The following is a 26,495-nucleotide window of genomic DNA, read 5'->3' as shown; positions in this document are numbered from 1 at the left end:
TTAATATACCAGTTAGCCCCGTTAGTGGCGCAGTAAATAAGTCACGACCAAATAGCAGCGATTTGTTAAATAAAAAAAAGTACCCGCCTATTGTCAAGTGAACGAATCCTAATGCTGCGAGGTCATACGGTTTCTACAAAGTGAAACCGGCTGATGAATCAGGACATAGTTTAAATACCTCTGCTTTATAACATAACATTTTTTATCCACTTTTTGTTGGATATTTAATCATAAACAATATACTCCATATAAACATTTTGCATATTTTCAAAACTTCACTATATTATCAATGTTTCAAATATCTGTCCATCTATACTAGTAAATGGAAAATATATTTGTCAGTCCACACATAAATCTAGATTAGATCAGAACTATGGAATTTAGTTTTTAGAATCTGCACAGTAGTGAGTTTTGTTATTTTATTGTATTGTTTTGTTTTATTTTAGCATTAGGTACTCCTGAATAAAGTCAAGACTATTTACAAAAACAAACAAAAAAGATTATTTATCTTAAAAAACAGGCTGTCGTGTTCATCCCTCTGTATCTTACCCTTTGGTCTTTGCTGCCCTCTAGTGCTTTTTAGCCATAACTGCACTCCATAGATCTGCAAACATACTGGAAAGGATAATTCCCACAGTAGTCATTTATTCACTATCCAGCTGTGTTAACAAAAGCAGGCAAAATCATTATGGTTTAAAAAGTTCCCGTCTCTCCCCAGAGTTTTGAGTAGAATAAACCAATCGAGGCTGCATTCACGACTGTTTACATCTGGCCCCGATCCAGCAGGTAGCTTTGGGTCTATAGTCTAAACAAGGACCGGCCAAAGATCTGGATTTCGTCGTCTAAGAAATCCCAGTTGACTCACTCCTTCTTTATCAACTGGTCTGTCTGAATAAACAATCAGACTATTGTGTGTCAGATCTGTCAAATTAAAAGCCAGTTGTAAAATAAGAGTGAGATAAGAAAAGTGGGTTAACACATTTCATTTGTCAGGAACTGATTTAGCATACACACTGTCTGAATCATAGGTTTTATGGCTCATTTTATAGCCATATACCAAATGTTATGTCATGTTATCCCTCTTGTGTTTGGCAGGGTGTGCAAGGAGAATCTGGTATGCCTGGTCCTAAGGGGTCAAAGGTGAGGATACTTTTTGTCCATGCTTAAAGAATATATTGACAAGTACAAGTAAGTTAAAACATAAAAACTCAGTTATTATTGTCTGTTATCTGTCCCTCATTTCCTTGTTTCTTTCTTTTTAATCAAACCCAAGTGTCCACAGTTAACAAAATAATCACTCCAGTAATACAAATACAAATAAGGTTTTTCTATTATACTGAGAAAATTCATTCTGTCTTCTTATTATATAAAACAAAACTTTGTGTTTTCTTCTAAGACAAATTGTAAAAAAACCAAATAGGTTGTTTATCTGTTGTAGCATGTAGGTAGCACTTCCGTCTTCTGCAAGCCAAAACATGTTGTGTACATAAGCTATTTAGTGTTTTACAATTTGTCTTATTAGAAAAAAACATGAAGTTTCTAAAAAAAAAAAAAAAAAAATCTACTATGGCACAGTATTTCAACTACTGCTGTTACTACTAATACTAATAAAACTAGTAACAGTATTTTCGCTCCATAAAAAATTAGCTGCAATGAGAAATGGTAAATTAAGTACATTTTCTGTGTTTTAGGGTGAAACTGGAGATAAAGGTGACATTGGAATAATTGGACCTAAGGTAAGTTTAGAGCGTTAACAACTTAAAAAGTAAACGGTAATGACCACAAGGGGGCAGCATGCAGAACCTAATGACATTACAGTATTTTTGATGTTGGTACTGTATTATAACAACATAACACTGGAAATCATTCAATCTATTTACAGTGTTATATCATCTTTATTTTGTGTTTTAAAGGGTCCTCCTGGTCAAAAGGGAGATCCGGGCGCCACCGAAATCATTGATTATAATGGAAACATCCAGGAGGCGTTGCAGGTTTGTTACTTAATTACCTTTAGTAAATGTAAAAATAGTAATAATTAGTGCATTACAAGTATGGATTCAATCTCCAAAATGAATAAATAAATATACAAAATTCAATACGTGAAATCCTTGTTGTGAGAAAAGCTGACACCAAAGTTTCTTATCTCTCCTGTTTTCGCTTCCACACCTTTGGCGCTGTGCAGAAGATAACCACTATTACAGTGACGGTAATAAACTCCTCTGTGTGTTATGTCATGTGAAGCAGTCGTTCCTCATTGTCAGTGATATTGCATGGGCCCAACCTCAAACTGTTGCCTTGTCCTTCCACGCCCAGCAGTACATGTGATAGGAATGATGTGACTTCGGTTTGGCCCATGCTGCAGGCTGCCGCTCCTGGTTAGATGTTGGATAACCTAGCTTTGAACGTGTGCACATTAATGATACCTTTTGAAACACACTTGAAATTGAAAACACTTAAAAAACATTTAAATGAGACAAAATCCAAGTGCTTTTTTAATCGTCATTTTGTTGCAGCTTATATATTGTGACTTGGCATGTGTTGAGCTTCATGTTTAACAGTATAACTATTTGCTAACCTTTGTGCACATTGGTTAATGGTTTGTTTTATAAAATGTTTGTGTATTTGTAATCAAAGTTTGTATTGTCATTGGCAGGGTCCTCCTGGACCTCCTGGAGTAATGGGGCCACAAGGCATGAAGGTAAAAGTTATCACCATTATTACATAAGCAGAGTTGATCCACCACTACTGTGTCCCATCACATTTCAGCGCTGTAATGAATAACTATTGTTCTCAGGGTGACCGTGGTATGCCTGGCCTTCCTGGACTTGATGGCGAAAGAGTGAGTTTCTACAGAATTTAAAAAATGTTTACTCTACAGTTTTTTTCCACTGACCTGTGGGATATTAGCCTGTGACTCAAATCTGACCTTTTTATTCATTTACATAATACATAATAACATAATAACGGTAAATAAATTAAATCATTGGGGTTAAAAGTTAGAATGTATTTGTTGGCTGCATTATAAAGCCTTAAGGATTATACCAGAGATTAGCCTTTACAGGAACTGAATTCCTGCAGTAAATTAAAGTTCTGGGCTCACAACTGTTGTGACATAAAGTACATGGTATATATTATCCCGAAACAGGGAGATACAATAAGAAACAAAGAAATATAAGAGTTGTGGTTAGAATACAGAAAAATAGTTCACTCCCTTAATAAATAAATGATGGTTGTTTTGTTCAGGGCTACAAAGGTTCAAAAGGAGACATGGGAATGCCAGGAGCTTCAGGTGATAAGGGAGCAACAGGTTTGCCCGGTCTCCCTGTGAGTGTCGTCTCAAAATGCCCCAAACGTTGACCCTGTGATATTTTACTAAACCTGTGTGAGCGTAAAAACCTTTTTGTTTCAGGGTGTGAACGGAGTCAAAGGAGATAAAGGAGATGCAGGCCTGCCAGGGCCACAGGGCCCTTCTGTGAGTGTCTGAATGTCAGAAATAAACATTACAATAAGATGCACTTAGCACTGACTGATGTTATTGAATGTATTATCATATTTAATTATTTTTAAGATAATTGGACCTCCAGGGCCACCAGGACCACACGGATCCCCTGGACCAATGGTGGGTACTCCAGGCAACACAAAAAGACTGTTAAAATAAGATGTTATAAAGATATAGATAATAAAATATTAAATACCCGTATATTTTTGGATTTATTTGGATGAATGATGCAAAGTAATAAAGTGAACAAACAGCCATTTTGTTCTTTATCAATACTGAATTATCTGTGTGTGATTTCCAGGGTCCCCATGGCTTCCCCGGTCCAAAGGTAAGTCCTGTAGGAACACAGAGAGTAAAGCATGTGGTTTGTGTAACCTCCCAGTGCCACGCCTCTCTGCTCAGCCCCATCGAGTGATTAATACACTAATGCTGCTGTGGTGTTTTAGGGCGAGGCAGGGTTGAATGGGTTGAAGGGTACTCGCGGGGAGCCCGGTCATAAAGGGGATCGTGGACCTCTGGGTCTCCCTGTAAGTACACACTCACATAGTATTTGAATACAACAGTCAATGAAGTAACTCAAAGTGTACTGTGCCGTTGAGCAGTGTCTGTGGCAGTGCTACAGTAATGCTTTGTTCATTTTCTTGTGCTCATTTACATATGCCTGAACTGACCGCTGTAACTCTGTGTAATTGAGTTGTTGTGAACCCTGCCATCAACCTGTCCTAATAACAGTGTTCATCTGGTACTAATCCCGCCTTGTTCATGTCACTCATACCTCCATAACCACACAGGGAGCCTCCGGCTTGGACGGCAAGCCCGGCATTCGGGTGAGTGTCATGTGACCACCAGGCATCACCAGTTTCTTCTCCCCCTCATTACACCCCCTCCCCTCATGACCCAACATCATACAGTTATTTCACTTGATTATGAATTGTACATCAGCTACATGTATATTCAAGTCACACACACACATGTATATTCAGTCACTGAGCCACACTGGGCAGAAATACTCTGTACATTTTATGGTAGGCATTGGACAGCTCTTGTGTGTTGTGTGTTATTAACTCAGCATTAACAAACACTCATACATTAACTGTGTGAGCTGTGAGCGCTGCACGTGCACTAGCAGCTCTGTGTACTGCTAAACATCACCATAGCAAACACGTGTGACACATGTGGACGTCTCACAGGCGCATATCATCTGATAACACACGCTTCTTTAAGCTCTTTATTCATGGAGTCACTGTTACAGGGTATGGATGGACCGGTGGGTCCAGCCGGGCCAGCTGGGCCAAAGGGCGACAGAGTAAGATACCCTTTTCTTTTAAGTCATAATGAGTCTTAAAATGTAAATGGTAATCTATATCTATGTTATAGGGTGAACGAGGTATCCCTGGTGAGCCTGGACCAAGGGGACCTTACGGACTCCCTGTGAGTTGAACTATGCAATCAGATTTACAGTCCATTCCGGATAGTACAACAGAGCACTGCTTCATTACATTAAAACCATTCTAGTGAAGATGTATTCTACAACACTGTTTCTTTGGTTCACAGGGGGCAGCCGGACAGCCAGGCCAGGATGTAAGTCTTTGCTAAACGGCCCATAAGCTTCACTGTACATCACCATTACATGTGCTGCTGGTGCTGTAGAGCTTTAGGACAGCAGTGCCTTTTTTCTGAGCTGATTTCAGAGTGACAGTAATAAAGTGAGTTGTACTTTTACAGGGGGTTCCAGGATTAAGGGGAGAAAAAGGCGACGTGGGGGAAAGAGGAGAGAAGGTAGATGTAGATCTCTGTAATGTGTTTAAGCCTTACGGAGGACTGATGTCAATGGACAGTCGCCGTGGAGACCTCCTCCTATTAGGTTCAACAGAGTCATACAGTACTGTGCAAACATTTAGCAGAGTCTGAAAGAATGTAACAAGACAGTCGATTTTTTTTTTTTTTTTTTTTGTTTGTTTGTTCTCAACATATTTGCAAAAATAGTTTATTTGGGTTGGGTTTCAATCCAGGAATGTTGGGACTGAAGACACCACTTTACTCACTAAAAATGGACTTGCGTAGATGAATCTTGTGGCTGAATTGGAAAATCTTGGACTAAGATTAGAGGCCAGAATATTATTTTTCACATGTACAGTTTTGTTTTACTCAGATAATTTCATAAGTATTAATTTTGCACAGTACTGTTGACATTTTTAGAGGGTAGTGTAACCAGAAGAATTTGTATACTTCACAAAATTCACACATCAGTTTTGTTTCCACATTTTCACCTCATTTCAAATTTCATTGTAAAACATCCAAAATACTTCGAAATCAAACATGTCCATTGACAACAGGCTCATACCTGTTTTTTTCTTTGTTTCATGCATGCACATTAACATTTCACGTCTTAATTCCAGCTTTTGTTTAGAACTTTCCCTTGTGCAACGAGTAGACTGAACTTCTTTGTCTTTGTAACCAATAATACTTGTGTAGTTGTGTAGGTTTTGCTCTAATGATCAACTGCAACACAATTTAGACACATTTATTAACATTATGGTGGCTAGTTTGTGCATAGGTTAACCACAAATGACCACACACATAAGAATTAACATGATTTCATTATGTAGATAGTTGTCAGATTGAGTTGGAACTAGTCTGCATGCAATATTACTGCAATTTTTAAACCACATCCTGTTATAACATGTTTGAAATGATAACTGAAAACATAATTGATTTTGTAATTGGATGCTGTGAATATATGTTTGGCAAGCAATAGCAACACAGTATGCTTTATGTTATAACAGTGTGTTGTGAAATCTTCTCTAACTCAACAGTCTGGATACAGTTGGGTGTTAATGATGTAACTCTGCTTGTGGAGGTTTTTTCCTTGCTACTCTTTCTCATCCTTTTGCCCTTTGACCCCTTGACTGTCCTCTCCCTGCTAGAGTACGCCCAGTCCTCTGTGGCACCCCTCCTACCTAACATTGACCACTTTGGCCTTATAGCTTCTCCCTTTTTAATCTCTCCCTCTCTAATAGCAGTGCAGCCCATTACCTTTGACAGTCATTCTTGTAAATCTGATCAATGCGTTGTATTCACAGGGGGAGAAGGGAAAGAAGGGCAAAAAAGGGCCTAAGGGCGAGAAAGGAGAACAGGGTGCCCCAGGATTAGATGCACCCTGCCCATTGGTATGTCCGAGCTGGAAACCACCTCCTGTAGCTGGGTCCTTTCTCTAACCAGGATGAGCGCTCTGTGGTGAAGCTGTGCCAGTCTTTATGGGGACAAAATCACTAGAAGCCTTTGCAACCTGGAATGAAAATGCTCTTTTTAGTTCAAATACTGCAATCAAGGCATAAAAACATGGTATTATTTTTGCTACCATGTAATTGGGTTTGAATGGCAACAGCAGCTGCAGGGCGGCTCCTCCTCTCACCTCTCTGTGTCTGTCCCAATGACTGGACACAGGCTAAGGGTGGTCCACCTCTCTCTCAGTAACACTCCTAGGTCATCTTTGCAAACAGGGTTTCCGGGGATTTAAGGGTGAGAAGGGGGAACCAGGGCAGCCAGGTCTGGACGGGCTGGATGCCCCGTGCCAATTGGTACAGTATTTCTGTTTTTCCTGATCCTTTTTGCACCCATCTACTATATGCATGTGTCCCATTTCAAATCACCATGGACGTGCAACAGTAAATGATAAACATCACAAAAGCATGGCAAGCATGTTAACACCATACTGTCCACTGTGTTACTAAAAGCACCTGATAGTAGTCAAGTACCTGATAGCGCTGCCTCTACTAAGTGCTTCAGATAAACTTCAAAATAAGTTAATTCTAATTTCTCCATTAATCTGTACTCTATACAATGAATTAATTTACCTATTTTAATTGTAATGTCTAATCTACTTCCTTCACAACCCTTTGACTTATCGCTAACACAATCCCACAGTCACTGCAGTACCCTCCTGTTAACTTTCCTCCTATGTATGTACCAATTGGGCCAGACCACCAGGGGAATGTAAGAAATCTCATAATGTAAACAAAAACAATAATGTAGTGTTTTGGGTAAGTATCCCACTGATTTCTGTTACATTTTTACTTTTACTTCCAACCACTACATACTCTGTCTTCATGTGTTATAGTGCCCAGATATTACATCAGTATGTTTATTTTCTCTCAGTGGACCTGTTTGGGCACTATAATTATAATAGTATGTTTACATATTGCTTTGCATGTGGTATAATTTGCAGTGAGAAGTGCATGAAGTAAAATAGATAAGCTCTTTATTTTATAGTGGATGTATTACATCTACAGCATATGTACAAATAAAAACAAATAAATACTGTGAAATGTGTGTATTTTGTTCCCAGTTCAGAATTATTTTGTAATTAGTGAATACAATAGAACTGCTACTTTAAATTCACTCTGCATAAATGTTGCTACACTGTTGATCTGTATTTTCAATGTTCAGTCCTAATTGTTTTGCTTTTTTGTTCTGTCATAAACAGGGCCCAGATGGATTACCAATGCCTGGATGCTGGCAAAAGGTGAGACTAAATAGTTGAACGGTATGAATATTTGCTTGGTTTGTGTAGTTTAGTAATAACTTACATACACAGATATCCTATTAAAGGGAGGGTATGTAAAAAAAAAAACATATACAGATACAAAGTACAAATATTAATCAATTAAGAGTCTCATTTGGGTTGCCACATCCTACATCTAAAACCAGCTGGTTCAAAACTAAAAGGACGCCTGGATCTGAATCCTTACTACCTGAACCTCAGCACCTGCACCTAACCAGTGCTAGTGAGGAAATTCTGGAGATTCTGAGCTTTCATATGAGGCATAACCAGTCCATATACTGAGAATGAGAAATCTTGAATATATTATCTGCAGGTTAAGACACTGGCTACGGGTCATTTCACCTCAATTCACCCAAAAAAATTGCAGTTTGAACCCTCACATTCTCCAATTGCAAAGAAAATTAGTGTATGGGTAAGTCATAGCCAGGAAAGCCAAAATCGAAATTTTAGCATGATCGAAGTAACGGTTTGTGAGATATCGCAATTTCATTTTTTCACTTTTTTGCATGGCTGCCGAATTTCAAATTGTATTTACTCAGCAACTACTGGTTCGTTATCAAAATCAAGGTATCTCTGGAAAGGGGAAATCATAAGGAATCCAAATCTGTTCACTGAGTGTGTAGAAATGCATCTGTGTCAGGGAGACAGGGACAAAACGATGGTACTGTAATGTTCCTTTGATTGCCAGCTGTATACACTGAATATACATGTCGTAAGATGGGGGTAAGTCAACGTATAGGTAAATTTGTAAATTTGTTTGCTCAACGGTAGGCTGGTACTTTGTATCATTTAACCAATCGCTGCTATTTGGTCATTACGTGTGTAATGCACCGCTAACGGGGCTAACTGGTATATTAAGCTTTTCCCAAATCCCGTAGGAAGAAGGGCAATAACGTCTTTCCCCTTGATAAAATTCACTAAACGTTCTCTTTGTTCCGGCTTTAAATCCTCGATCTCAGGAATCGTTGCCAACACAGAATCTATGGCTATTCACTGATTGGCTGGTGCCCAGACTCACACTTCCGGGGATTTTGCGAACTGTCTAGTGTATTCCGATTCCTGACCTAGTCACTGGAGAGAAATGAATTGAGCAGAGGCACTAGGTGTCCCAGCCTGGCTACCTTATTGTCAATTTCAAGGTCAAAATATAGGTCAAAAGGTAATTCATCTCAAAAGTACTCAAATGCAAAAAATCCTTACAATTTCCCCTTTCCAGAGATATCTTGTTGTTTTTTTATATCGGACCAGTAGTTGCTGAGTAAATGCAATTTGAAATTCGACAACCACGCAAAAAAGTGAAAAAATTTAATTGCAATATCTTGGAAACCGATGCTCCAACAAATTGAAATTTGAATTTCTTGCTCTTCTTTCTTTAATGATTTGCATATATACCAAGTTTCATCAAAATTTAACAAACTAGGGTTTAACTCACTGGGTGAACTGAGCTGGACTGACCCCTACCCAGGTTCAGTTGTGATTGTAATACATTTTTAAACTAGTAGGGGCGTGTGTACCCTCCCTAAACCCTTGAAGCTATTTTGTGTGTGGATTTTGTGTGCATGGGGTTTCATTATAATTTTTGACAGCAAGTATAACATTGTGTGACAGTGTGCAGTGTGTAAATAATAACTCACAAATTAATTCAAGTTCATATGTTTTTTTGTGTGTGTTTTTTGCAGTGATCACTCTAACCCGAATCGCATGGAGTTTGTAAATAATGCTTCTTTTATGGTATTTATAGTTTTTTAATGGAAAAATATCTACGAGAAAAGAAGTTTATGTGTACAAAAAGAGATAATCGTCCTCAAGCTGCTTCTTCTACTTAACATTGCCGTGCTGCGTGGAAAAACGTAAAAACAAAAGTGTGTCCGAACTCACATCATTTTGTCGAAGCTCAGATCCCCGGCTGGTGCCAGAACTTGTCTCTTCAGTCTTTGCATGGTCTGGACTGGAGGACCACAGCCCAGCGTTCTCACAAAGGGTCCTAAAGATGGAGACTTGCCTGGAAGGGGGATCTGGCTTGGACTAGCTTGCTAACACCCAAGCGCTAGGTGTTTAGTGTTGTCTTGTCACTGCAACATCTGCCATTTTCTAAAAGACTTAAAAAAAATAAAAGAAAAACTGACTGTGACAAGCAGAACCTTGCACCCCAAAAGCATGGATTAGTAGTGAGTCTATATTTATATGTCTGTACATACATCACTGTGTGGTTGGCTTCTGCTCTGTAACAATGGCACAAACGTTAACAATCCATCCTTAAAAACTCCTGCTACAAAACTGGACATGTTCTTTTCTTTTATCCAAAGGGAGTCACCCCGTGGTTGGTTGCCTGAAAACACCAAGATAAAGTAAAGATGGCTACTGTTGCTTTATTGTGGTGAGACCTGCCCGAGTGAAACAAGCAGGTTTTTATACTTCACCGTCAAACTCACCATCACATTCTTGGTTTGGACTCTTTCCAACGATTGGGAAGACTGTCTCCGAACTTGAGGAGGACTTGGCCGGCTCTGATCCAGCACGGATTGGAAAACGCATTAGGTTTTTTTTTTTTCTTTTTTTGAAGATGCGTTCAAGACCCCTCCGAGCGTGGGAATGCAGAGTGTTGGAGACATGAGTGGTCTTCAGGGAGACCAGCTGACTTCAAGTTCTACTGAGCTGAACATAATGCAATCACTTTCTCTTGTCATGTTTTTTTTTTTTTCTTGCTCTGATTCTTAAGCATTTTATAATTTGTGTAAAATAGCCTTTGTGCCTCAAGCTTGTATTCATTCCTGTATAAACAATGTACATTTCTTATGATTTTTCTGACATTTTAGCTGGTAAAAATGACACACAGAGCACTGTTTTCTCACAGTTTATGATGTTGAATCAGTATGTAGGCCATAGCTTTACTTGGGAAAACATTGTCATGATTTGAACAATCATAAAGTGCTCATATGATCCAGTGCTGTTACGTGTTAAACGTGCTTCTTGTGGATGCTGGATTTGTGTATGAGATGTTTCTTCTTGTACAGTGATGTCTGTTTTTCTGCATGTAAAAATAATACATAGGACATTTTATACATGATTAAATAGACTTTGCTTTTAAAATAGGGCTGCGATATTAGAAATGTGCGCAAAAAAACCCGCATGTTCAAAATTGCGACAACAAAAGCGCTGTTCATTTTGATTTATTTGGATTGTTGTTATTTGACAGTTTGCAAAAGTCCAACTGTCTCATTGGAGATTATGGCAAAAATATTCTATGTTATATAATAATTACATTATCATAGCAACTGAACATATGATGCAGCCTTATTTTAAAGTGAATTCCTCTACGTAAAAACTATATTTCCCCAACACAAACATTAGCAAGCCAAGTATAAACTAGAGTCAAACTTGTGGCCAGTTATGTCACATTCCCTTTCAAAGTATCAGCGATCATGAGTGTTTTGTGAAAAGGCAAGCTTCTTCTTAACACGTTTTGCAAGTTTCAGTACAATCAGTATTAGTTTTTGAGTTAGAGCAAGCAACCAGTGTTTCTTGTCATGTAGCAGTGACCACAGGTGAGTAAATAGAAGAGTTCTGTGTCAGGAGAATCAGCATTATATAATTGGAAAAGTGGGACTACCCGTGGAAACGACTGCATACAAGTTTCTTTATTGTCAATGGTTGCTTGATTTGTAACAATTTCTGTGCATATATTTTTGTGTATTGTCTTTCATATTTTAAACTTATTTATTTTTGTATGATTTCTTAAATGAAGGCATTGTTTTGGTTTTGAACAGCATTCCTTCCAGTTATTTTTAAAGGCGATTTTTTTTTTTTTTTTTCTCAGATGTTTTAAGCTGGAAATGGTGTGTGAAACAGTTACTTAGTTATTTTTGTGCATTTACTTCTGTGTATAGACCTTATCATGGGGTAAAATTATGTAACAACGGTATCTATAGAAACATAAAGGTCTGGGTGTATGTAGACTCGGGTCGACTACAGCCTTTTCACGTCTTCACACATCTCTCCCATCTTTGCATTGAATGTAGTTTGATATATGTATAGTGGATTATTATTAATGTATTGTTAAAATGTGTGCTCATTTGACAAAAGTGCAATTTAAACTTTGGTTCATGTGTGTAGCACCAAATGCAGCTTAAATATCACAATGTCATATGTGATTTGTTTAGCTCCTTATGCTACTCATTATACCACTACTTTTCTTAGTTTAACGACATCGCAGTTCTCAACTTACCTTCCACTTACACAATCAAGAGTATCACAACTTAAATTTTTGTTGTACTTTTTTTTTAATATTTGTTTTTGATTTCCATTTTTTTTTTCTATTGTTCTCACGTGGTGCTGTATCTTTAGTGAGTGCAGCTATTTTTATTCGCTTTTGTATCTTTTTTTATTTGAGTTTTTAATGTTTGGTGAGATATTGGCTGAAATATTTTGCAAAATGCTGAAGTGCCAAAATATTTTACACGTTTATTTCCATCAGTATTAGTGAGTGTTGAGAAGGAGCTGCACGTTTTGATTTTAAGTCATTGTGGAATTATTGGTATTCTGATAAACCCACCACTTATTTTACAGTTGAAACAAAACAGTTATATAATCAAACAATGTTTAGTGAACTTGTGGATAACATTTTTATTTCATTGCTGAGTAAAAATTACAGTTTTAAATATTTCTTAATTTCTTGCCCCCTTTTGAAGTTTCTTTGACACAAATGTTTATCATATTTTCAAGTGACTTCTGTACTGTTGGAGCCAAATAAATGCAGACTTTCAAATACATGTAACTGTCTTTTGTGGTGTTTCAGTTTAAATTGTTTGTTCATTTATTCTTAATAGAGTGAATCTCATAACATTCATCAGTTTCACGCATGTTACTTGGTGAAGTAATTTAACTTGATCTTTTCTATTGTTTTACTTTTATTCCCCTTGATTTAAAACAGGCCTTATCAGAGGTGATTAGTATTGTTAAATTTACTCAAGTACACTTGGCCTACCTGAGTAACCTTGTAGTAGTTTTCTAACATCATACTTCTACTCCTGCTGCTGTATTTTACAATATCTCTTATGCCAGTGTTCCCCAAACTTTTTTTCTGGGAACCCACATTTTAAAAGTCACAAACCTTTGCAGCCAAAGTCAATAGACATTATTCATAAATCACAAAATAAAGGCGGATTTGACCTTTATTGAACATTAATGAGGATATTGATAGTGATCGTGTCTCTCTGAACAATTAGTATTACTCAAGTTTTAAACTATAAAAAACAGTAACTGAAGCAGCAATAAAAGGGATCTATAAGTTGCATATTTGGACATTAAATGTAGCTCATTTCTTTTTCTTTTCAATATTTAACTGAACCAGCAATATTGGAACAAAATAGTCAATAAAATAATTACAAAAATTTAGAAATCTTAACATTTCAACATTTGTACTGAGATAGGTGGGTCTGGCTGCATTTTTGTAGCGCTTTCCAGTCCAGAGTGAGGAAAGCACAACAGGAATATCAGGCGTATAGGCAGAACTGTATATTTCAGATCGTAACAAGGCAACCCAAAAAAATCTCTTGTGACCCACTTAAGGGTTGCAACGCAGTCTTTAGGCTACTTAAGTAAAAGTTGTTACTTCTTCCTCTTAAGTGACAAAATATTTATGTTGATCATGTTAAAATGATTTGAACATTTGAATTTTTTCACTGCTCCTTTAGATACTTTGATATGATCTGGTTTATCCTTTAATGCAGAGTTGAATGATTTGTTCTCACAGTTATCCTACATTAGCTTCAGATTATAAATTGGACATTACAGTTACTCCCACAGTTACTTTTACTTGAGTAATAGTTTTACATAAGTAGCCTAGTTGTTACTCCAGGTAGCCTACTTTTGTACTTCAGCTTAAAAGTGCACTGTGTAGCTGGAAGGTCCGCCCTTCTGCTTTTTGCTTTGTCTGAAATGTTTCACAGTATGACATAAAACCTTTCTATCATCTTGGAAACCAAACTAGGTCAAGTTACAGGTCAGATCTGTGGAGAGTCACCCCCGCTTACAGTCAGAATGCCTGTTTTTGAAGTAAATCTGATGTAAGGTAGACACGTTTAATGTTATATTGTGGAATATTCGATATAGGGCGATGACATATTCATATAAACGAGAAGATGACAGACCCCCCCAACCAAAAAGTTACATAGTGCACTTTTAAGTAATTTCTTTGATCACTGCTAAGCTACTACTGCCACTACTACTGTATTTGTATAATTTAACTTTAAAATAACCGCACTCTCTCGCAGCTTGCGTTTCTTTGCTTCTCCACCCTCCTACTCCACCTCTGCACCTTCATAACCTACTTGTGTCCCTTCTCTCGTTACGCCTGGAGGTGGCAGCATTGGCAAACCGCCCGCTCCTCAGCCCTTGGGCTCCTGTCATATCAGAGTGAGGCGTGAGCGCGTCAGACGGAGCCGGTGCCTGTTTGTCGCTCTCGTGGAACTTCGAGATTCAGTGCTCCTCGAAGGAAGGAAGGAGAGAGAGCGTCCTGTACGTAGCCCACTGGACGTTTTCAAGATGTCTGGGGAGAAAATTGAGAAGAGTAAGACGATAGACTTGAGGAAAAAGCACATTGGGTAAGATGTGGGCATTTTAACTTCTATTTCTACTTAAGACTGTATTTACATGAGACATATTTCCACATTCACATTAATAGTGAGGGCAATAATAAAGGACCTCCTAGGGTAAATAATTAGGCATGCATCTTTGTTTTCTTTACCAACACAATTGTAGTTAACCAGCAGATGAACTTTGCATGTATCGCTAACCAGACTGTATCGAGCCTGTGCGTAAAATGCGTAATGGGTGCTTTTTCTGCAGACCCTCGTGCAAGATCTTCTTCAGCCATGACCCCATCAAGATAGTGCGAGCAAAGGGGCAATATATGTACGACGAGACGGGACGACGCTACTTGGACTGCATCAACAATGTAGCTCATGGTAATATAAGTAAACACGATACACAATATTCATTGTATTGTATTTAACTCCAAAAACATTCATACAATATTCACTTTATGGTCTTTAACTCCAAAAAACATCTACACAATATTCATTTTATGGTCTTTAATTCCTAAAACATCTATACAATATTCATTTTATTGTCTTTAACTCCTAAAAACATCTGTACAATATTCATTTTATGGTCTTTAAATCCAAAAAACTATACAGTAGTTATTTTATTGCATTTAACTCCAAAAAACATCTATACAATATTCATTTTATTGTCTTAAACGCCAAAAAACATCTATACAATATTAATTTTTTTGTCTTTAAAGGTTGTATGGAGGATTTTTTTTGTTTCAAATTGTCAATGATAGCATTATAGAGATGCAGTAGCCTTGTAATTATGATGACCAAAAAAAAAGAGAATAAAAATTCATCAACTCTGGACGTGGTGGGGCTAAACATTTGCCAATAGATAACGACACTGCCTCGTTATCTGTTAGCTGATAGGCTGTCAATCAAACTCCCTACGTTTCTAGCGTAACTGACTTGCCTGCGCACTGCCATTACGTGGTTTACGTACGCCTGTCACGCAGTCCACAGACACACAGACGCTGTTTACTCCACCAACGCAACAGTTCTTAGCGGCTTTTTTGACCTATATCTTCCTCGCAGTTAGCACAAAGTTTGTTGCGATGGCGACAAGAATCCAGGAGCAGTTAGCCGCAAAAGAAAGTCCGTTTTTGAGGTTGCTGAAAGGAGAAGACAAGGGGAAAAGCAGCGAAGCCAAACTAAGGTGATTCTTGTAGATTCATTCCAGCGATGGCGCGAGTGAAGCAGACGAAGGGTCTAAAGACTGACGCATTGATCACCAAATTACTTCTGGACAGGTAACTTCTGCTTATTATGAAAACGTACTTTATTTCCAAGAGCTAGACAAACGTTTTTCAAGACACGAATGTGATATCCTATGTCTGAAAACGTAATTTTCAAGGCAAAGAAAGAGTCCGCTTGCTGCTGCGTGTTGTAGTAGTAGCTTCATTCGCACTGAATCTCCGCACACTCCTCTCTGCACCCCGTCCTGCTCCTCTCCCCGCTGCCCGTTTCGCTCTTCTCCCTGCTCCTCACTTCTTCTCTGCGCACGGAATCTCCGCGCACCGCTCCCCTGTCCTCTCTCCTCTCCTCGCTCCCCGTTCCGCTCTTCCCCCTGCTCCTCACTTCTTTTCCGCACACGAAATGTCCACGCACCCCCTCCCCCCGCTCCTCACTTCTTCATCTTGCCTAACCAACACTGTAGTTAGTTGTTTACAAGTCATGTGCAGCTATGAGTACTTGTTTTCTAGAAACAAACCTGTTTCTGGCGTAAGGAGGAGGCGTTTCTACGTAGGGAGCTGTGGGGGAGGAGGGGGGGTGGTTTCACGCATGCGCAACATTTGAAAAAGGACAAACAGTCGCTGGATTTCTCGTTCCTTGGAAAATCCTCTATACAACCTTTAACTCCAAAACTTTGCTTCACTAAACTGTAGGTTTTTAGTAGTACGATATTACTGGAAGAAAGTACTGCATACCTGACACCTATACTTGCTGCAGGTGCCACTACTATTGTTTATTGCACTACCAATATAATTTGTTATGGCATGCTTCCGTTTTGAATTGACCTTTGCATCAGTTCAAATGGTCTGTATTCTTTTTCAGTATTTCTTTTACAATTTAACCTATCCAACTTTTGCTGCACAATACTGTAATAAAATCTAAATCACAACAGGTACAGTTGGTTAGTTGGTGCATTTTATTAGGCATATCCTGTCTATTTAGCCTATAGAACCTGTAGTTTAAACCTCTACAAACATTCATGTCCTGGGATTCTTGAATTAGGAAGTTTCCAGGAGCTATTACAATTTATATTTTTGCTCTTTATTATTATATTTTGTTGTGAAGTGCAAGCTACTGTGTCCAAATAATTTCCTTTGCGCATCAGTAAAGTTTGTCTCAGTTCACATTTCAGTCCTATGTCCAATGTTGACATTCCTGGAGTTGTTTACTAAGTGCATTCAGAACAAAATCCTCCTTTATAAATGCGTCATCTTATTACAATCACAATAACATTTCTTGAACTGAAACCCTACACAATACATAGCCTACAACTACCAACACTACTGCCCTACTTCTACCACTGCTATTCACTGCAATACTTTTCTTTGCCAGTGCGATTTATTACAGCATGCTTCCTGTTTATTTGACCTTGAATAACCCTGTTTACTGTACACGTTTACCTAATTAAAACATTTTCTTTCCTGTTCCTTCAGTGGGGCATTGTCACCCTGATGTGGTGAAGGCGGGGGCACATCAGATGGAGGTTCTCAACACAAACTCACGCTTTCTCCATGACAACATTGTGCTTTTTGCTCAGAAACTACAGTCAACGCTGCCGGAGAAGTTATCCGTCTGCTACTTTGTCAACTCTGGGTAAGAAGAAAAATGTCAATAACTTATAATCTTTCTATGTGATGACACACTGAATGCTCTAAATGTTTTGAGTTATGATTGTTATGTGTTTTATCTGATACATTTTGTGTCAGTTCAAATATCAGCATGCTTTGGGTGTGTTCTAGTCCTATTATATTACCGGTCTAGTCCAGGTTTAGTTCTGGCTTTGGTCTCTAATTAATTCCAGTGCTGATGTGATTGCGTGAAGCAGTCTGAACACACCTTCACTCAGTTGATTTTGCCACCAGTGCTAGTGGTAGAAGAAAACAAGAAATGACATGCCGCCTGTGCTCAGTATAGTTATGCATTCAACATTCCAAAACTCTTCTGAAACTTGATTGAGAGGTTACATGACAATTTTGTTATGCCAGAAAAGTAGGATGACTGGAGGAGGGTCTGTCGCTTGCCTGTCTCCTGGAGATATATTAGCCTTGGCTGAAATGTTTCACAGTATGGCATTCAATGTGTTATATTCATAGAAACAAGTCACCTGGTCAAGTTACAAGTCAGATCTGTGGAGAGGTGAGCACACTAATGCCGTACTGTGAAACATTTCATGCAAAACAATTACATTTACATGGACATGCAAGTGTTGGAACCCCCAACAGAAAGGTTACAGTAGGGGTGTGCAAAAATATTGAAATATCGATATATTGTATCGCTTAATGTGACGATACTGTATCGATATCATGGGCTGCTGTATTGATATATCGCGAAGAGTATTTTTTGGTATATTTTACTAAATTATTTTGTTGCTTGTTTAGAGGAAGGAAACTCGTTTATGCGACACATTTGACATTTTCACTGTTTTGATGATTAAAATGTTTATGTTTCATATAAAATTTGCACATGAAGTGGTTTAACAAAGACTTTAAGTATCACAGCCATGATTTAGCCTTTATTTTTAATTGAACCATATCGAATCGATTTGAAATATATCGTATCGAATCGAAAGGTCACTGTATCGAGATATGTATCGTATCGTGGCCTATGTATCGAGATATGTATCGTATCGGCAACTTCTTAATGACACCCAGCCCTAGTTACAAGTGCACCTTTAAAATACTGAGTCTGTAATCATTACAATGGTTCTTTGAATAATGAAGACCAAATATTACAAATTTAGTTATACTTTTTGTTTGTATTTGAACAATTTGAACATAATGAGTACCTGTTGTCTGGTTCATTTCCACCTCCTGTTCCTAGTTGGTCTTCTCCACATGGCATTGTCATATTCATCTATAAAACACACTGAAAATTCAATTATAGTCTTCATCAATATCTCATATGCAATTCATATAATTACATTTTAGTTTCAAGTTAGTCCTTAAGCCATTTTAAGTGAGTAAGGTTACTTATTGACAAACCAAGACTTCAGTGTCAGTTCAGTGTCAGCTGGAATTCGCTGGTCAGTGTACTGTCCGTAATAACAACATGTGTTTTCCAGTAATTATGAAACCAAGATGTGTCCTCCCCGCGTTTCTTATCCAGTTCTTGGTAAACAGCAGAGTCAGCAAAGGTTCAAACTTGAAACTGTATTACGGAAACATAAGTGAGTGAGTTATGGTTTTAGTGCTTTAGGGAGATAAGAAGCAAGATAATGCACATCCTTTACACTAGTCATCTTAATATTCATTAGTCATCTTTCATTAATGAAAAACAATGTCAATACCAAGATACTGACATAAAGCAGTGTTGTTAACAAGTAGATTAGATGCTTTTATTGATTTCTTGCACGTATATAGTTATACTGGTAATAGTAATTTTATCACAAGCCTGTATGATGAGTGACAAAGGCAGTAGTAGATGCTGAAGTAGTAATAATGCATAGTAATTCTAAAAAAGAAGTTTTAAAAGCAATTGTAGATGTATTTAGTAATAGAAAAACCAGTACATACATATAAAACAATAGTAACATCTTAGATGAAGCTATATTAGTTATTAGTACCTTTGAGTGTTAGTAAGTGCATATATAACTTTACATTTCATTTATATCTACTTTATATTTTTAAATGAAAAGTACAAAGTTTCCTCCACTCCTTACTCGCTTGTGATTAATATGTTTATAATAACACTAATATATGTCACCTGATGAGTCCTCGTAGGGAGAAGTCAAATAGAGCTGGTGTGTATTTTGTGGTCACTGAGTAACTCAAAGTAACCCTTGCCCTTTGAACTTTAAGCTCTGAAGCCAATGACCTGGCCCTGCGTCTCGCCCGGCAGTACACCGGCCACAAGGACGTCATCACTCTCGAAAAGTGAGTCCACACAAAATACACTGTTTTAAGTCCAGGCCCGTGGTACGTTTTGTATGTAACCTCAGTACTTCAGATTCAGCAGATTTCTTTTTTGTTTACATTAGATTTCCTTATTTGATTCCCAAGGAGCAATTCTGATGCAGCCTCATCTTTAAAAAAATCACATAAAAACATCACACAAGCAAAAATCATGAATACATAAAATTATACATAAATACAACAACAATTTACAGTTAAACAAGTAAATTGCAGGTACTTACAGATCCATTAATCAAACAATTTCAGTCCAGATACCCATATAAATACAAAAGTAAGTATATGAAGTAACTGTGGAATAAACATTAAACATTCAAATCTAAATGTTGTTCTGGGTCAGTTGAAGTCCTGGAATTGATACCTGAGTACATTTCTGGATTGTCTGTAACCCAATACCAAGTGCATCCCTACTTTTAATCATGCATTTAGTTTTGATGGTTAGTAATTTTCCTGCATTGGCTTTTTGAATACTTATTTGCATCTCTGAAAACAAAAACGTGTAATTAGTATTAGTAGTATTAAAGTGTGAGTGCATTATTATGAGATTGTTTGTCAGCAAGAAATACATTACCGTACTAAATTCCATAATTTAAAAATACAAAAATAATATATCATGTCTTTGTGAAGTATTGTTGTCTTCCTCCAAAACCCCTTGTATTTTGACCCAGTCCACAGTTGTTTATGTGTTTTGTGTGTTTGCAGTGCATACCATGGTCACGTTTCGTCACTTATTGACATCAGTCCATACAAGTTTCACCAGATGCCTGATTTCAAGATGAACCCATCTGTGCATGTGGTGAGTGCCTCCCTGTGTACACTATTAAACTGCCCTAACTCAGCGTGTTGTGGCAGGTAGCTCCAGATCTGTGGAGCAAAAGCCTGTGGCCCAAATGTCCCACGGTTGTTTTTGGTGCTCTGGGTGTGTTTTGGTCTACTCCAAGAAATGTGCACCGACCTGATTCATTGCAGACGTGCTTCTTATTATTGTTCTACTTTATTTATCTCCTTTGAACTCTGTGGCATCTGTCTGTAACTGGGTCAACAGGTACAGACAGATGAAATCATTCTGTGAAGTTACACAAACAGGTAATCAGCACTGCTTGTTTGGGTCCAAACCATAGACACAAACAGTTTGTGTGAACCTCCTGCTGAATAAACTTATTTTGTCCCGTGACCCCAATCAATACTTTTTTTTTATAATTTCCTGAACAGGCTCCCAGTCCAGATGTGTACAGAGGGAAATACAGAAGAGACCACCATGACCCAGCCACAGCGTATGCCAATGAAGTACAAGATATAATCCACAAAGTTGAAAAAAAAGGAGGAAGGGTACGATATAACTGTTTGCTTATACTGTATGACCCTGTTGTCTCTGCTACACATTTCACACATGACCTGATGACACTTAAAGGGCCCATATTACGCTGTTTTCTGATCTATGTTATAATGGAATGTTTCCTCGTCACAAACATACTTGGAGTTATGTTTTTTTTTTCTTTTTTCCATCGCATAATTTTGCATTTTTACGATGAGTTCTCTCAAACAGAAATCACTCTGTTCCACCTTGTGATTACATGTGGTAATACAGGAAGTGCCTGACTGTGTTTTTAAACCCCATATAACTTCACTAGAATAATTTGGATGGTTTCAGCCTTAGAATTGCCAGTGAAATAAATGTAAAAAGTAGCTATTAACTTGAAAATTACCGCTTCATGACATCACAAGGTGGAACAGAGCATTTTGAGCTTTGAAGATGTAGACAGGGTAATAATAAAGAATTACTCATGTGTGAATGAAACAAAACACGACTCCAGGCCTGTTTTTGAGGTAACAACGTTATTCTAACACGGCTTAAAGCTCACAAAAGTAGATTTTGTGCAATATAGAACCTTTATGGTTCATTTATTCAAGCATGTGATGTATTATGTATTGATGCCAAGTCAGGACTTACACAAGGTGCAGGTTACAAGAAGATCCTGTTCTGTGGCTGGGCTAAGACAAGTACTTATTTAGTCATTGTATTTGAACGCATCTTTTCATTACATGTCACTCCCTTAACCGGCCTATGTAGTCAGCCAGAACACACATTACAAACATTATAGTAAAACGCTTTGTTGTGCAGAACATTGTGTAGGCTGAATGTTGTTGAGGTTGCTTTATTGTATTTTTTTATTGGTTATGTCTCAAAATACAAATAGAGATGACAAATCGGACAACCCTTAAACTACACATGCAGTACCATACCACCATTTTCCCTTATGAGTTTGATTATTGTGCGAAAAGTCGCCTTTGCCCGGGTTAATATTATCATGAAAAGGAAAGAAATTAAGTTTAGAGGTCAGGAGAACTTGTTTTGTTGGTTTTGGAGGCATTTCATAAACTGAATCTATGTAACTTACCTCCTCCAGATTGCTGCTTTTATTGCTGAGTCATTGCAGAGCTGTGGTGGGCAGGTGATCCCCCCTGTGGGCTATTTCCAAAAGGTTGCAGAGTAAGTAACTTTGCATTTTTACTGATTTCACAAGAAATATAGTTCTACTTTTTACTTTTTTCTACAGGCATGTACGTAAAGCTGGAGGTGTGTTTATTGCTGATGAGGTCCAGGTGGGATTCGGTAGAGTTGGTAGCAACTTCTGGGCCTTTCAGCTTCAAGGGGATGATTTTGTGCCTGATATTGTGACTATGGGCAAACCAATAGGAAACGGGCACCCTCTGTCCTGTGTGGTCACAACAAAAGAAGTGGCCGAGGCCTTCATGAAATCTGGAATGGAATATTTTAACACAGTAAGCATGACTAACTTGTATCATATTTGTTTTATCTACCTTAACCAAGAAGATATATCATATAACATTATCATTTTCAGTTTCAGTAGTGTTTGGTGCTGCTCTGTAAACCTCCTGTGGAGCTCAACAGTCACGGCACATTTTGAAGTTCCGGTAGTAAATTTCCCATTCACTTTTCCCTCTTGTCTAGAAAAGATTTGCAGGGAGCTAATTACCTATGTGTTAACTAATGATCACAAGACCTATAGATTTATTTATAATATTTTTTATGACATTTTACAAACTGCCAAGTTCATGTGTTATAGACATTAGTTAACACATTGCTGATTAACCTCCGTTGTACCTTTAAACTCTTACATTAATATTAATACTAAAATTTGAAAATTCTACTGAAAAAATGAATGGGAAATTTATTTAATGATCCATAGAAATTGACTCTGTGCACACTATTTTGAAATTAATATTTTATACTTTTGATACAAATATAATATAAATGTAATATTTTTCACAGTGTACATTATTTCCTTAGACTTGATAGTACGTAGCCACTCTAGACTTGGAACATCCCATCAGAGCTGCAGTTTTGCACTAACCCAGTCATTTAGCCATCACAGAGACCACAAACCTTGCTGGTGGTCAAAATGCTAAGCCTGATTGGTGTATGTTAATATTTCATTTAAATTGCATTGCATAACTCACAATGAACTCAAACAAAATCCTCATGATGAGTCAGCCTCCAGTGTATCATGTGTGTGTGGTGGATGTCTGACTGACCATAGCATAGTCTGACAGTTCATGGGTTTTGAATTTCCCAGTTTGGAGGTAACCCCGTGTCATGTGCCATCGGCCTGGCTGTGCTCGACGTGATTGAGAAAGAGGATCTCCAAGGCAATGCACTGCGTGTGGGGGGATACCTGTGCAGTGTACTGGAGAAACACAAGAAGAAACACCCACTGATAGGAGATATCAGGTACACAGCATGGACAGTTACACAGAGAGTGAGCTGTACACTCAATATATACGATGCTTGATTTTGGAAAAAAAACTCTAAATGTGATTTTTCCAGCAAACATAATTAATCCGAGAATCTTATTAATTTCAGAATACGTTTGTAGGGGTCCTAATTACAGGTACAACAAGCTTTTTCAATAAAAATATATATTTTGTTATTTGCAGGGGGCATCCTGTTTCTTTTACATTTTTTTATTGATTGAATAGAGCTGTATTGTGCAGCCCTATTAGACACACACTCAGGATGCCAGCTATAAAAATTATACTTTGTTCCTGCAGGGGTTGTGGCCTTTTTGTTGGTGTTGAGCTCGTACGAGACCAGTACAAACTCACCCCTGCCACAGCAGAGGCACAAGAAGTCATTTACAGGTATTTCTTTTTGAAAAGCAAACAAAAAAAAAATCTAAAAGTAAGAATCTAAATTTCTGTGAATTTGAGTGTTTCTGGTCTCTAAACTTGCACAAGTAGGCTTGACAAATGTGCAATGGTGAATACCTGATTGTTATAGCAAATGAGTTACTAAAAATGTCTTCTTGAAAGGTGATTAATGCTGATTAATTTTGTGGGCAAAAATGCTGTTCTCTTTCTACAGGCTAAAGGAGCAACACATTCTCCTGAGTGCAGACGGACCTCATCGAAATGTGCTCAAGTTCAAGCCTCCTCTGTGCTTCACCAAAGAAGACGTGGACTTTGTGGTTGAAAAGATTGACCACATTCTCACAGGTATTCGGCCAATCGCTACATCATTTATTTCTGTGGCACTGGACCCTTTCTGTCTGGTTGTTAATTATGAACGCTTCTAATGATACCCTAGACTGCCTGGAACACCTCCTAATCATGTCACCTTGCTTTTCAGAAATAGAAGAAGCATTAGGCATGACAAGCAAACTGGATATCAATAATGAAGGGACTAAAAGAAAGGTTTGTTTAAATATTGATTACAAGATCCTTCAATTTCAGTCTGAATTGAACAAGATTTTGTCTCATGTCTCTTATTGTATTGAAGATATATGAAGAAAACCACCAGAACCATGAGATAATCTACAGCAGAGAAGCTCCTCTTCAAACCAAAAGGATCAAGACATAAATCTACCTTTTATATCATGGAGAATATTATGCGAACAGCCTAAATGAGCTTGTTTTCACATATAGTTTCAGGAAATTATGAATGTGTTAATTTTATCCTAATACTCTTAAAGGGTGCTGCTTATTTATAAAATGTACATATTTTAATACTCTTAATATATGATAATTGGCATTAAAATGCAGAATGTGCAGAAAGTGCTTTTGAGCTACACACTGTCAAAATGTTTTGATTAAAATGAAGTGAGGTGATGTAATAAACCATATGATATATGTTTTCTGTGAGGCATGTCTCGTTGCATGTTTAATCAGACTAGTCTTTAGTGTGTGAAAGGCTAGAACGCCATCTACTGGAACCAGTGCTCACTGTTTGTGACTCAGCTCTCAAAGCTAAATTACAACCGTTACTATACTTAAGTTCTATCTAAAAAGTATCAGGCACAAACTGTGAAAACCAGATTTAATTCACTTCATACAAAAATTGACAAATTCAGATACTGCAATACAAATTATGTGTAGACTGCATTTCAAAAGGACCTATAAACAGGGCCTAAATAAAGGTAATTTAGCTGAGCTCCAACACTGTTCAAAGAGCCCCACATTTGAAAAGTCTTGTATAGTGTATAATCATTATGCACTTTTACAAAAGTCCAGTTCACAATATCAGTGCCTTATGTCCAAATCTAGAGAGTGCAGTGTTATCAGTTCATATTGTTGTCTTCTTTAGGTGGTACGGTGCTACTCTATCCCATCAGGTATCCTCTGAAAAATAATTAAATCACATACATTCTTACTGAAAGACAAATTTAATAATGTAGAATGAACCAAATGAAGAAAATAACTTACGGCAGCTTCATGCGCATGAACACTCTGGCCATGAAGAAACTGAGGAGCACACTCACGAAACCAATAAACAGTAACAAGAAGCGGTTGAGTTTGGGAATGTTAGGAGCATTGGATCTATCCAGGATTATAAAGCCCAGTCCTCCCATTGTAAAGAGGAAGCTGGAGGCCAATCCCTCCATAATGTACTGTCCATTTACTCTGAGAAACAGGTGGAGAGAAATAAAAATTGTTAGTGTATATTTAACAGAACTGCACAGTTTAATTGTGTTTTTGTTCTACCTGTAGGCCAGAAAGGCTACTGGCCTTTGATGTCCATGTTCATCAGTCATTGATCCCACACTGGGGGGCTCAACAATAACATCATAAATAATTCCTAAAAAGACAATAAATTAATAAATAACAGCACGATTTAAACTTAAAAACATAATAACAAATCAATAATGTAACACTTTAAGTTTAAACCACTGTTCATTGTAAGGAAACACGGAAAGACATGACGAATTGCTATGGTGCTAACTTTAGCCTATTAGCCTTATAGTTACAATTTACATGCAAAGAAAAAGAGACAGGAAGAACATCTCGGACCAAAATCAAGCTACATGTTAAGGACACTTCTCAATAACACTGGACAACTCTACACTTTACGTTAGATCCCTTTATTGAAATTGTTAGCATATCATTTACCTCCAGTGATGAGAAAATATGACACAATGACCACGGCATAGACGGTCATAGCAGACGGCATATGCAGCCAAGAGGGTTTCTTCAGCTTTATATTTGGGCATTCCAGCACGGTGAACGGTATGCTGTACAAAGTCTCCATGGTTTGTGGGAATATTTGCGATTCCCGGTGCACGCCGCGGATCTTGCAGCTGATGGAGAAGTCTTCGCCGCTGCAGCTGTGATTACGTGTCCCGGAAGCAAAAGCGCCACTGTACGTCTGACGTCAGTGCGTT

The 26,495-nt window shown here is 37.8% G+C and overlaps 3 protein-coding genes across 4 annotated transcripts in view; 2 read left to right on the top strand and 1 right to left on the bottom strand.

The window, feature by feature from the left end:
* The window catches only part of LOC110159357 (collagen alpha-1(XXV) chain), a 235,444-nt gene extending 224,829 nt beyond the window's left edge, over nucleotides 1–10,615 (top strand). The window contains exons 20-38 of the mRNA XM_055156054.1: nucleotides 1,096–1,140; nucleotides 1,692–1,736; nucleotides 1,914–1,991; nucleotides 2,183–2,206; nucleotides 2,654–2,698; nucleotides 2,795–2,839; nucleotides 3,244–3,324; nucleotides 3,410–3,472; nucleotides 3,569–3,619; nucleotides 3,801–3,827; nucleotides 3,946–4,026; nucleotides 4,291–4,326; nucleotides 4,752–4,805; nucleotides 4,877–4,930; nucleotides 5,054–5,080; nucleotides 5,225–5,278; nucleotides 7,003–7,080; nucleotides 7,986–8,024; nucleotides 10,370–10,615. Coding sequence (XP_055012029.1) covers nucleotides 1,096–1,140; nucleotides 1,692–1,736; nucleotides 1,914–1,991; nucleotides 2,183–2,206; nucleotides 2,654–2,698; nucleotides 2,795–2,839; nucleotides 3,244–3,324; nucleotides 3,410–3,472; nucleotides 3,569–3,619; nucleotides 3,801–3,827; nucleotides 3,946–4,026; nucleotides 4,291–4,326; nucleotides 4,752–4,805; nucleotides 4,877–4,930; nucleotides 5,054–5,080; nucleotides 5,225–5,278; nucleotides 7,003–7,080; nucleotides 7,986–8,024; nucleotides 10,370–10,396 — 954 coding nt within the window. The 3' untranslated portion in view covers nucleotides 10,397–10,615. The remainder of the gene's footprint in view (nucleotides 1–1,095; nucleotides 1,141–1,691; nucleotides 1,737–1,913; nucleotides 1,992–2,182; nucleotides 2,207–2,653; nucleotides 2,699–2,794; nucleotides 2,840–3,243; nucleotides 3,325–3,409; nucleotides 3,473–3,568; nucleotides 3,620–3,800; nucleotides 3,828–3,945; nucleotides 4,027–4,290; nucleotides 4,327–4,751; nucleotides 4,806–4,876; nucleotides 4,931–5,053; nucleotides 5,081–5,224; nucleotides 5,279–7,002; nucleotides 7,081–7,985; nucleotides 8,025–10,369) is intronic.
* A 3,913-nt stretch (nucleotides 10,616–14,528) lies between these two features.
* Nucleotides 14,529–24,972, top strand: etnppl (ethanolamine-phosphate phospho-lyase). 2 transcript variants are annotated; one of them, XM_020923849.2, is made up of 13 exons: nucleotides 14,529–14,665; nucleotides 14,910–15,028; nucleotides 17,341–17,500; nucleotides 19,705–19,779; nucleotides 20,518–20,611; nucleotides 21,028–21,144; nucleotides 22,224–22,306; nucleotides 22,374–22,599; nucleotides 23,415–23,569; nucleotides 23,890–23,979; nucleotides 24,203–24,333; nucleotides 24,467–24,531; nucleotides 24,617–24,972. In XM_020923849.2, the coding sequence occupies exons 1-13, from the start codon at nucleotides 14,607–14,609 to the stop codon at nucleotides 24,695–24,697; spliced, it is 1,455 nt and encodes a 484-aa protein (XP_020779508.2). In that variant the 5' UTR covers nucleotides 14,529–14,606; the 3' UTR covers nucleotides 24,698–24,972. The 2 variants fall into 2 exon arrangements, with proteins under 2 accessions (XP_020779508.2, XP_055012436.1); XM_055156461.1 differs by lacking the exons at nucleotides 14,529–14,665; nucleotides 14,910–15,028 and adding an exon at nucleotides 15,468–15,924.
* A 167-nt stretch (nucleotides 24,973–25,139) lies between these two features.
* Nucleotides 25,140–26,468, bottom strand: ostc (oligosaccharyltransferase complex subunit). The gene is made up of 4 exons (XM_020923850.2): nucleotides 26,224–26,468; nucleotides 25,819–25,912; nucleotides 25,540–25,737; nucleotides 25,140–25,455 (listed from the first exon to the last, which is right to left on the bottom strand). Exons 1-4 carry the CDS (start codon nucleotides 26,360–26,362, stop codon nucleotides 25,437–25,439), a joined length of 450 nt encoding a protein of 149 aa, XP_020779509.1. The 5' UTR covers nucleotides 26,363–26,468; the 3' UTR covers nucleotides 25,140–25,436.
* Nucleotides 26,469–26,495: the final 27 nt, after the last annotated feature.

The sequence above is a fragment of the Boleophthalmus pectinirostris genome, unplaced genomic scaffold (genome assembly GCF_026225935.1).
Source record: "Boleophthalmus pectinirostris isolate CB_2022bp ecotype Guang Dong unplaced genomic scaffold, ASM2622593v1 HiC_scaffold_20, whole genome shotgun sequence".
Taxonomy (NCBI): Eukaryota; Metazoa; Chordata; class Actinopteri; order Gobiiformes; family Gobiidae; genus Boleophthalmus; species Boleophthalmus pectinirostris.
Note: the sequence above shows the minus strand (reverse complement) of the source record. Positions and strands in the feature narration are given on the sequence as shown.